Source organism: Glossina fuscipes, unplaced genomic scaffold, assembly GCF_014805625.2.
Source record: "Glossina fuscipes isolate IAEA_lab_2018 unplaced genomic scaffold, Yale_Gfus_2 1, whole genome shotgun sequence".
NCBI classification, from domain to species: Eukaryota; Metazoa; Arthropoda; class Insecta; order Diptera; family Glossinidae; genus Glossina; species Glossina fuscipes.
The window spans coordinates 31,199,238-31,211,524 of record NW_023998415.1 but is presented as its reverse complement, the minus strand read 5'-3'; the positions used below and the strand labels follow the sequence as shown (position 1 = coordinate 31,211,524).

General features: G+C 33.1%; 1 protein-coding gene across 5 annotated transcripts in view; it reads left to right on the top strand.

Annotated features, from left to right (window-relative positions):
- Nucleotides 1-5,183: 5,183 nt before the first annotated feature.
- LOC119631574 (transcription factor Sox-1) overlaps nucleotides 5,184-12,287 on the top strand; it is a 41,140-nt gene continuing 34,036 nt past the window's right edge. For 2 of the 5 annotated variants that reach the window (XM_038023916.1, XM_038023921.1), the window contains exons 1-2: nucleotides 5,184-5,497; nucleotides 5,671-5,692. Coding sequence is in view for 2 of the 5 variants with exons in the window: in XM_038023918.1 (XP_037879846.1) it covers nucleotide 5,875 (1 nt within the window). In the remaining 3 variants the exon portion in view is untranslated. Of the gene's footprint in view, nucleotides 5,498-5,670; nucleotides 5,876-12,287 lie in introns of those variants that run through there. The other 3 variants (XM_038023918.1, XM_038023919.1, XM_038023922.1) reach the window with 3 other exon arrangements.

The following is a 12,287-nucleotide window of genomic DNA, read 5'->3' as shown; positions in this document are numbered from 1 at the left end:
GTAACATAGGTGTACAAAAATGTACTCCCATCCGCCTTATTTTACACCCTCCCCCCCCCCCCCCCCCCCCCCCCCCCCCATTTAATATTTAAATGCAATGTGCACGCATTGTTCTTTATGAAGAGGCCTGACGGGTTTTTGTAGCACAATTATCCTCTCTATCGGTTGAAATTCTATCGTTTGCTTACTCCAATTGATCAAAACTTTTACAACTTAAATCATGCTTGCCGATGAACGATGATCCGATGCTAGTTGATGGAGTTTCGTGCCTCATTAAAATCACTTTCTTATTTTGTTTCATCAGCGCGACTTTAAATCTTTCTCAGATTTTTTTTTTCTTATTTTTCATTTACCGTTTGTGATCGAACGATTTCCCATAATAGGCAATCTAAAGCCAGCGTAAGTTCCTTTCTGAGTGTAAACAATTCCTTAGTTGCGATCGCATGCGTTTAGTGTGAAGGTACAAAGTGACTCGAACTCGATTAGTATATGTTTAGTGTCTTTCATCCAATAGTTTTCGGACCATTTTACTAAGAAGTTCGTCTTTAATAGAGTTAGTAATTAAAAGGCAACCTTTGTAAGCTCACGCTCTAAATACGCAGCCAATATGCGGTGAGCTTAGGGATCGAATTGTAAATTCGAACTTCTGGCGTTTATCGTCTTTCCCCAATTATGTCGATTTCTGCAAAAGGCAATAAATACATTATGTGTAATTAAATCATTAGTTAAAGAAAGTTGGAGGAGTGGAGTGGACTTGTAAACAGTAAGTAGGAGATCTGTAGATATTCGTTGTCTTTAGCTTTATTGTCCTTTTACATTAACTTAAACCGTGGATAGTGTGTGGTAAGTAAATCAAATCGAAGTGCGTTTTACCTACGCGACGTGTGGGTCGTCGCCTCGAGTAATCGAAAAACATTCAGAAATACGCTTCAGCGACCCCGCAATGTATTCGTTTACATTCTTAATTAACTTAAGAGGCTTAAGGCTGGGATGAGATAGCCGTTACGCTTGTCTTCTTATCCGTTCATATGCACAAACGTTGATAACATGGCTGAACTTGTAGTCTTGGATCAAATGTGAAAACAAGTGAGACCTGCCCCCAAAAATGCACGCACATAAAAGACAGACATGCTTAAAGCGATTCGTGAAAATGATTCTAAATCGATTTGTATAGTGAGAGGTTTAACACAAGTTCTAAAGGGCTCTGCGCAAACTCTACAAGTTCGTAATTAATCAGATAGGTTTTATGTTTCACTAAAAGTTAATCTTAGGTAAAGGTTATGCTCTTCTTCTCGAAAATTTTCTCTTAACACCAGCCATCATCGAAATGATTCCTTAGGTTTGGTTAGCCTAGATTTGATAGTGCCGCAAAAGTGATTCGTCCTCGATCACTAGATACATGATCAAAGATACTTGATATGGACGCGATTTGCTCATAAACCGACTGTTACAGCTTGGAAAAGAAAAAATTCAAATGTCGACAGTAAACGAGAACAGAATTGTTTTTGTAACCAGCACTTTTATGACCTACGATTCTCAATTAGTTATTTCAACAAACAAGCTAACCTTAAGAGAAGTGAGATAGTGTTACTCTCCGTCAAGGGGCATAAGACAGGATTGAGATGAGCCCTTTGATGACATGAACCCTTTAAAACCGCGTTAAAAGCCTAAAATGAAGACACTTCGAATTCTGTTGATCAATAAATTAAATAATAAAAGAACAAAACGTAATTAATTACAAAGGAATCCGCCCGCGTGGCCGAGCAGACAAGAGCCTTGACTAGAAGCTCCAATAGTTGTCGTTTCAAATCTCAATAAAGCCGAAAGCCTTAGATGTTAGTGCTTTACGACTTTAGTCTTACAATTTATTCTCTGGCCACGTTTATAATAATAATAATAATAATAATAATAATAATAATAATAAAATAATAATAATAATAGTAGTAGCATTTGTAAATACTTGGACCAATGCTAATGCCTGCTACCAAGCGAAAGCCATATATATAGAAAGAATAAAGAATGCAGTGCGCTTTCGTCCTATCAAACTTTATGTAACTTGGAATTAATTTAATTTCAGTTCATAATAGCGATTGCTCTGATTTTGTTTTACTACAAACTATAATGTCGGGTCATCCATCGAATAAGTATTTTTTTTTTGTTTTAAATTTATAATAAAAATTTTCTTTCACTTTCAATAATGGTTCATATGGCCGTCTTGGAACAGCAATTTTTACTATTGTTCGACATAAATCTATTCTTACTTCGCCAATGACACGAGTAATCTTCGTGAATAAGGCTATTGCGAGTTCATGGTTTATTTGAGTAAGTCAATGGCCCAAGATAACACCAAAGTTAAAGGCTGAATACAATTACTTTGCTTGCTCTTTGTGGCAAGCTCACGTTCTATATGGGCGCTGAAGAATTTTTGGGAATTTCAATGTCATTGAACCTTTCTTTCGATAGATTGATTTTGTTACGAGATATATGGCGTTTTGCAACATTTTGTTTTAACCACATATCGCCCAAATCATCCAATCATACAATGCGTACCCCAAAAGTAGTCGTTAATCATGAAGCACTCTTTGCAATGCCATTTTCATATTCAGAAGGGGCCCTTTCAGCCCACAAACCATACTTTTTGGTACGTACAAGTCTTTTAGTGGCAGCAAATGCTTTTTCTTTCCACTGAGCGGTCAACAGGGTTCCTTATGCACGCAAGAGCCATTTATCCAAACAAGAGTTTCATCCCACATCCACAAAACTGAACCGTGTATTCGTTATGTTCAGAATAAGTTTTAACAATTTCTGTAGGCTGTACATATGCTGTATGTATGCAACGTGTTTCACAAAAAAAGGCACAGTCCAAAGAATATATTGACAAAAATTTCATCCAAATCTCAAGCAGGCGTGTGTTTTGTTTACGTTTACTATCGGAATCGCAAAATTGATGCCCTCCCCCTAATTAAAAAACTAGGCTCATTGAAGTTATTCTTATATACTTGGGGGCAGGAGAGGAGCAAAGTTAATATAAAGATGTCACTTTAAATTTTACGCCCCCTATCAATTAGGTAGTGAAAACTAGGACTTTTTATTTTTCTTTTAGATATAAATGAACATATGCAAGGTTATGATTAAAAAAACCAAAAATTATTTTGAATGATTAGAGCCGATAGCCTGTGTTGCTAGATGCTAGAGCTGTGTTGCTCAATGTCATTTCTTTTTTTTTTTTTTGGATAAGAATTTATTTCATTAGTCTAAAATTATAATAATAATAATAATAATAATATTTTGAATGACAATTGATTTTCACTTGGGTGGGTAGGTAATCAAGCAAAAGTCCTAAAATCAACAGTGAATCCCTATTAGTAATGGGTAACAGCTTTGATGCGACTACTGGGCTGGCAGTGTAAATGGAGTATACTTTTAGGAAATGCTTTGATTTTGGACCGCGTATGAATTGCGGTATTTGAACGATGCTGACCGACTGATGGACGCGATGTGCGCTTATTTCCAGCCAAGAGGTTTATTATTATTATAAAGTTTTAAATACAACATTTCGTATTAAAGGAGCTTGTTTTGTTTAATTGTTGCATTTCGTTACGTTAACTGTCAAAGTGACCAAGTTCTATTATCGCTATACTAATCAATCTATGTGTGTCTAAAGGTGAAGCGATTATTCTCAATTTAAAGAATGTTTACAATTTATACGGTACACATTAGATGCTAAAGTCCTGACAATTTGACTGTGACATCCTTTCAATATGGACAATATGGACGTAGTTGTAACATATGTAACATAAAAGCGTTCGTATATGGGTTACTAACAACATAAGTTCAACTGTTTAAAACATGAAAAGGAAAGGGTAGGAAATCGCGAATTAAACGATTTATTTTGTTTTTTTGTTTATTAAATACATTAGAAATGCGAATGTATCGACACCTGCACGCACACATGCAAATGCGAATAGTGATATTGTTTCGATGAATTAGGATAAGCAGACAATATTTAGTTTTTTTTTTTTTGCTTTTCTTGCTTCTTCTTTTTTTCATTTTTTTTTTTTTTTTGGTTTTTTTTTTTTTTTTTTTTTTTTTTTTTGTTGGGCTATAGCACCAATTATAGCAAACAGTATAAACAAATGAAATAGAAATATATTATCATAGAAACGTACATGTGTATATATGTTTTTTGTTTTTTTTTAAATATTGTCATGCGCTCTGTCACTTAATACAAATGCCTTTTACTTTATATGTGCGAATGCATAAATGTTTAAGTAAAGAGAACTTGAATTCAGATGAAGGCTCGACCCCCAATGATATGTATATACGTTCTATGCAGGCAGCTGCCAAATAAAAAAAAAAAAAAAAAAACAAAAAAAAAAAAAGAAAAACCATAACAAAAATAAGGTAAATAAATTACAACTACAAGAGAAACACCCTCACGTCACCAAGAAAGAAATGAGCAGCCAATCATCAATTGAAACAGTCTACTTGTTCTTCTCTAACATATAACTTAAGATGTCTGGTAAGTGAGTAAAATAAACCAAACGAGCATTTATTGGTGCATAGCCTGTTGGGACATTATGCAAAACATGTTGCTTCGGAGAGTGCACCTGCATTGCATTCTCAACTAAATGAGTGCTGCGGATGTCTCGATATATACAACATATCACACAGCATATTCCACGGGGACGCGGACTTTCTTCCTATAGGGACCACTGACTTTCTTATGTAAACTGTACCGTATTCTACATTTAGATTTGCTTCAAATTTCTTTTTTGATTTTATACCAAATAATAATAATATGTTGTTGCCGCCAACTTCATGGTGTGCTTGTTAGATATATAAGTTTTTTCTTGCGTTTTCTGCTTATTTTTTTTTTATTTTTTTTTTTTTTGGGTTTGTTTGGTTTTTTAGTCGTTTGCTCTCTTCTCTCAAAAAGCTCAACTTTTCCATAAGTTAACTTTGTGTGTGTGATAAAACTGAATTATCACAATAGGGCCATTTATGAGTTGATCTCACCAGCATATAATTTTCAGTTTCAATTGAAATCGCGCGCGCTTAGTCATAATTGTGGTGACTGTGTCGGTAATAGTGGACACTCTAAACTATAAAAATTTTTAAATGAAAACTTTTACAAAAGTGTTTAGTATAAATAAGAAATAAACAGAAACTCTTCTTTTATTTTCGATTAAAAAAAAAAAAAAAACCCAAAACAAGAAAAAAAAAATGTAAAACAAAAAAAGAGAGCAATCAAAGCCTGCAAGCAATAAAAGAAGTGATGAAAGTTCATAAAAATGCTGTAAAGAAAGTGATGATGTTTGAAATATTGTACGGAATGACAAATGCTTAAAATCTATTTAAAACTAACTCAAAATTTATTAGAACGGTTCATATATTTTATCGTCTTAAGGTAGTTAATAAATATAGAAAATCCGTAAATTCGTTGTAAATGCGAGTCGTTTAATAAGCCAGCAATTAAAACAACAATATTAATAAAGTAAGATAAAAGGAAAGACATAAATAAATATTTGTATTGATGTATATATTTATATACATATATACATGCTTACATGAATACCTATGAACATATATATATATATATACATTTATATATATATATATATATGTACATATGTATATATATATATATATGGTATCATATATAACTAGAATGCAGTCGAAACAATAAAGTGTGCGTATATATAAACATTAAAGCGTTCGGCGTTAACTATGAAGCCATATATTGCTACATTTTAAACTTGAAAAGAAAACTTAAAGGAATAAATATAAAAAACAAAAAATAAATAAAAACAAAAATCACAGAAATAATAAATAAATAACAAAACTTGCTTTCGGAAATGTCATTATATACAAAGTAAGTGAAGATATTTGCATAGTACTATAACTATGTGGATGTCTATGAATCCGCATGACACAGTAAATTGAATTTTTTGTTCTTTTTTTTTCATTTTATGTTGTTTATCGACTGTGAGCATTTCGTATATGCGAGAGGTTTACAAATATTTCCGGGCTGTATAGAAAGTGAGTGCGTGTGTATTGTGCCACGTTTTTTTTTTAACGGATTCGGTTTATATCCACTCTCCCGCCGTACACCTATATAGCAGCAGATACTAAAAGTATTCCTACTAAACTTTAAGATTCTTCTTCAGCCAGTTAACGTGCGAACAGATAGATAACATGGCTTAACAAAATGAAAGAAAAAATCATACAAACAAACCGTAAATGAGTCGAAAATTAAAGTAAGGAAGTAAGACAGTCAGCGAACATTAACGGGACTAAGTATGATGGTTTTCTTTTTTTTTTTTTTTTTTTTTTTGTTTTTTTTTTGCTTCGTAACTTCGGTCCTTAGCATTCGCAAGTATAAGTATACTGGACTACAGGTGATGATATCTGTTAATATGTTTGAAGAAACCGTTAAAATAAATAAATTAAATAAATCATATTGTTTGCGCTTAGTCGTCTTTTTTTTTTTTTTTTTTTTTTTTTTTTTTTTTTTTAGCTGCCGAATTTAGTTTTAATATGTCGTTAGGTCTTATTTATAGCAGATTTACTGGTGTTGCCAAGACAATATAACTGTCGAAATAACACTCGTATTATATATATTAATAAAATTTTAAGTTTTTATATAAAATGGTAATTTTTTATTTCACTTCATTTACTTTGTCCATTCAAATTTTCATTTGGTTCGGTCGATACGCAATCAAGCGGTTAATCTTTGGTGTCTTTTATTTCCCTAATTACCGTTAAGAATGTACAGACATAATTTTATTCGTAAAATGACAGCGATCGTAGCTTTGCATTATGTTCGATTATGGAATGGAGTTGCAAACGATTTCTTAAGAACATTGCTTTTATGTATTACTTTACCATTTGAAATATTTACTTAAGCGATCTTTTTCTTCTTTCGTTTCACTATTTAAGCAACGATAAGTGTGTGTAACAACATACCCGATTATAATAGTCACGAGACCTATGCTTTGGCATTCTTTAAATAATAACGAATTTTCCTTATTTTTATTTTTAATTTTTAATTTTTTTTTTTTTTTTATATAACCAACCACGCACGGGTGTCCCTTATACGGGTAAACACGGCAGTTAACAGAAAGGATTAGGGAAGATGAAACGAGAGGTCGATTAAGAAACTTGGACAAATGATGGGCAAATCATATTCATATCATAATTGCAAGCATTATTTGCACATCTGAAGTAAAAATAAATTTCTAAATGTGCGATTTTCTACATAATGCTAGATCAGTAGTTTGAGGGTTTCCACTATAACGGATTGATAGACAGATAGACAAGCAGGCGAACAATTAATTAGGTGGTCGGATAAATAAATAGGCTATTGGGCTAGTGAATCAACATGTAGATGTACAAAAAGATCAAAAAATAAATGCATAGATGATGCATAAAAGGACAGACAGATAGATAGATGAACAGATGAATGGAGAGATTCGAAGATAGATAGGCAGATAGGCAGACTGATGGGTATCAGTTGAATAAATTAGCAGACGTGTAGGCAGAAAGGTGAATAAACCGAGAAATGTTTGGGGAAATAAATGCATGCGCTGTTGACGCGTTGACGGTTAGATGCATCGCGCATTCAGATGCCTAAATAAGCAAGCCAATAGATAAATATAATTATATCGCTGACGAAATATAGCCTTAGTCAAATCCTCATACTGTCAAATATAAAATTCCAGGAATCGAATAAGTTTAGTGAACACTATTATGACCGTTATTTAAATCTTGTGTCAAATTTCAATGCTATAACTCAATATATTTAGAATTTTTCAAGTAATGGGCTCGTCTTTTTCAAGATTATTCGGAACATTTTAGAGTCTTCTAATTTGCTCTAAAAGTAGTTCACAAAACTGGAGCGAAAATGCTTAGTTCTGCAGGCGATAAAGTCATCGATAAAGTCCGGCGGTGATCAACACTATCGAATATCAAATCTCTTATGTTTCGATTTCAATGAAAGAAAATTGAAGCAATCGTTGTTCAAGCGCACGTTGCTTTATGATGAAATGGTTGAAATGACAAAACAAATGCCACGATTTAGTCGCAAAGCGGCAAAGCGTAAATGAGAAGCCTTTATAAAAATGAGATGCAGTAGTGTATACTTTGTAGTATTAAAAGAAAGAATGAAAGCAATTTTGAAAGGTTTCAGTTTGGAAACCATTTCATTACATGCAAGGTTGGAAAATATTATTTTCATGGATATGTTAATGAATGAATAGAATTTCGTCACAGCATAACGAAGATGCAGTAGCAAAAAGAAAGAGCCTTTAACAGCATTAAAGCTTGTGACGACAACTCTTGCGTCTTATAAAAAAAAAAAAGAAAAAAGAAAACCGTATTTGAAGTTTGAGCCGAGGGTATATAATCCAATATTCTCTGAGTTTGTGCCTTTCTCGCGAAATCAGCTTTGCCAGTAACTAAATAAAATCAGCTTGAATCGTTAAGCGAACATACATTTTACATCTCATGTAACATAATAAGACAAACGTACATAAGTATGAAATATTTCAAACGTGAAATTCATTATAGAATTCGCTAAATTAAAATGAAGCATATATATATATATATATATATATATATTTATATGCATATATATATGCATTAAGGAATTTCCATGTATGCCTATATATATATATATATATATATATATATATATATGTATGCATAAAATTGTATTTTCGAATGTTATTGTTATCAAGTGTGAAAGTATTTAATTATAAACATTAGGTGGCAGATCACATAAAAGGCGCGAAGACGAAAACTTATACAGCTTTAATTTGAGACTTGTCCAACGATTAACGAAACAAAATATTGCAAACGAGCATATATTAAAAGACTATTGCATGTTATATCGTTCGTTATATACCGTGGCACCAGCAGCAACTATCATCATCAATGTGGATACACAAAAATGATCTGTTTGTCTGCATCAATGTTTTTCTGTCTCTCCATAACTACTTTAGCTTTAATGCAACACGAACAAAGGGCTCAGCATGTGGCTAAGCCGATCATAATTCTTGTTTGTCAGTTCCAACCTGAGCTAGAAACCAGCAGCTTTTGTTTCTTTTGTATTCAGATTTTTTATTTTAACTGTACGCATTTATACAGAAAATATTTGTTCATGTGTCAAGTGGCTGCAGGCAATTTGCTCCTACTGTGGCTAAAATGCGCTTCTTGACTCATTGTCAGCCCTGTTTAAAAAGTTTGACTTTCCACTGCCATGTGTTGAACAACAATAATATTCCATTCCTATACCTCTAAAAACGTTATACAAACTATATATGTATATGTATGTATGTATGTATGTATGTATGTATTCGTATTTATTTATGAATATGTACATACACAAAACATATATATATATATATATATATATACATATAAATGCCTCTGTATATGGTGCACACGTCTGCTTGCTTATAAATAAATATTCTTACGTTCTTACGAATATTATTTGGGCGTGAAATTATAAATTTTCACGATGATATCTATTAAGGAACGATTTCGATTCAAATCAGAATGTGAATACCCGCAGATGATATACAAGCCAAACCAATCGAATATTACAGAATAGTGTCTTAATGAATGAAGACAATAAACTCTCGGTCCGATTATGTATATATCATATATGTGTATGACTGTCGTGTAGTGTGGCCTAAGTAACTCTCTTCAATCTTCAAAAATATTTATATATTCGCCTATTAAGCGAAACAAGGCGAAATGCTTTTTGAAATGTGCTATGAAGTGGCGAATTGCTCGAAGTACCGGACGCTATAAGTTGTACAACCGATTGTTTCGACATCTAAGATCGTGCTAGAAATCGCTTAATCGCGCAAAGTGCGATGTGGTTGCCTCATCACACGTTTTTAATTATTTTTATGCTTTTATTTTTGCTTTCTACGCTTGCGTTTCCCATCTGTTTCCTTGCAATTTATAGAGACTTAATATTAAGTACTTTGCAAGCATTTTCCCTTTTCCATTCGGGCTTGTTATAGTCGCACAAGATCGACCCTTAATTACTCTGCACAATTTCGCCCAATCTATCCGTATCACCAAAAACACTAAAATCTAAATTTTGTTGCTCTAGATAAACGATCGCTTTTTATGAGATCTCTTTGACGGAAGAAGTGTCAACACGTCTCACGAAATTTATGCATGAATGTGTATATGAATAATTACTCCTCTTGCCATATAAATGATTATTTTTTATGAATATATTTTTACGAGAGGACACATCAAATATAGCGCTACGTCGCCTAAATTCATCATCATATTCGTTTCGTACGATAAAACTGCAAAAATGCGAACATTTTTCGGAGACTGCAGGAGAGACTTTTGTACGGCTAATGATCGTACCAATGTTTTCATCCGATCGACTTTCCTTGATGTTCGTTTTTTGGGAGAAAGTAAGTAACTATATCTCAATAATGGCGTTATATGACGATTGGATTGATCATCAAAACATTCGAGCAGACGCAAGACAGACCAGCAGAATCACTTAAATCGATTCTAAATAGATTGCGATAATAAAAGTTGTCATCCTTAGGGATGTTAAGATAGCTTTACGAAACACGTGATGTAGGCTACGAAAAGTAGTTAACTGATTGCGGTAGAATTCTCTTTTCACATATTTTTTGTACAATTTTGATTGAGGTACGATCTTTAATTTTTATAGTAATTTTTTTTTTTTAGTTAACCCAAAATTTTCTCTGAGATAATAAGCGTAGCTTCAGAAAGACGAATAAAAAAGTAAACATAATACAGTCGGGTTAAGACCGGTACCAAACCAAAAGTTATACCTTGTTTTCATGGTATAAAAGCATGCTTTTCATGAGTGCTCGTGTGTGGGGAGGTTCTCAAAACGTGGATATACCTTATCCAACCAAATGTAGTACAAGCAGTTTTCCTGCCAAAGATTTTATTATTTTTCATTTGTTTTTGTTATTAAGCACTAAGAATTATATTCCTTTACGCTTACTTTTCATGAGGACCCGAACACGATGTGGGGTCCAGAAAATAGTTGCATGCGATCCAAGTTTTGTATATTTCACTTTCGTCTTAAACTACTAAACTAAATAATGGACTAAATCTCTTCATAAAATATTAAGAATTTCACATTTTTCCTATATGAAGGGTTACTTTCCGTTATAAGGGAAGGGCTCGAAAGTTTGCAGCTAGCGTTGTTCGTCAATAAATTTTGAAAATTGCATCGTGAACTTATCCGCTGGTTGCAGCCACGTGGTCTTTTCCACAAAATTCAAATTCCTTCCATATCGAAGGCGATTTATTTATTTATTTAATGGCGTAGAAGAATCGAATGGAAAATGTTGAAGATATACCCGGTTAAGAGTTTATAGCACACACACAAGCGCACTGCCTTTAAAGGAAAGCCTTAAAACGCTTTATTGATAGACATGGTTTGGCTTTCATTTAGGACTTTGCGATACTCTTTTGAAGCAAAAGTCTCCCACAATCACATAATGCGAGGAAGGATTTACTAATTTTGTCACGATATGCAACGAATAGATCGGATAACTCATGAGGTATACATATTTATTAAGAAAATTACACACTTCGAAAGCGTACATGAAAACGATGCTTTACCTGGCGACATCTTAAAGTTAAGTAAGCTTATGCAGCCGGTGAGTGTTGATGACCAAAGTGGGGAGACTTTAACGTAGGTAAAACGATTAATGGGAAAATGAGATTTGATATTTAAGCAAGTCGATGTATAAGCAGACTATTTGTTGAAGACAAGCTTAGTTGAATCGTGATATGCGAGCAGAGAAGTTTACAATCAGTTCTCAAACCTTGTAAATATAAGTTTGTGTAAGTAATTGATTTGTAAATAGATCTTTTGAGAATTGCAAATAGAATTGATGCTATCCCAATAATCTCAAGTCAATGAATTCAATACAATGCTACTTACTTAATAACCCACATACTAAGTACTTAGTAACAATAATATTTTGATAAGAACCTAAAATACTAATAAGGGGATTGTTGGGTTGTTGTGCGAGTAACTTCTTGCCAAAAATTATAAATTTGTAATTAGCTTAGAAGGACGGGCCTGCTTACTATGAAATCTATATATATCGCGACTTGTGCGGTACTATCGCAATGTAAAGCAACTTTTTCTTCAATGATTTCATTTGCAATTTAGTTATGTGACTAGTGCTTGAACACGGAAAAAAGCATAGAGAGAGAGAGAGAGAGAGAGAGAGAGAGAGAGAGAGAGAGAGAGA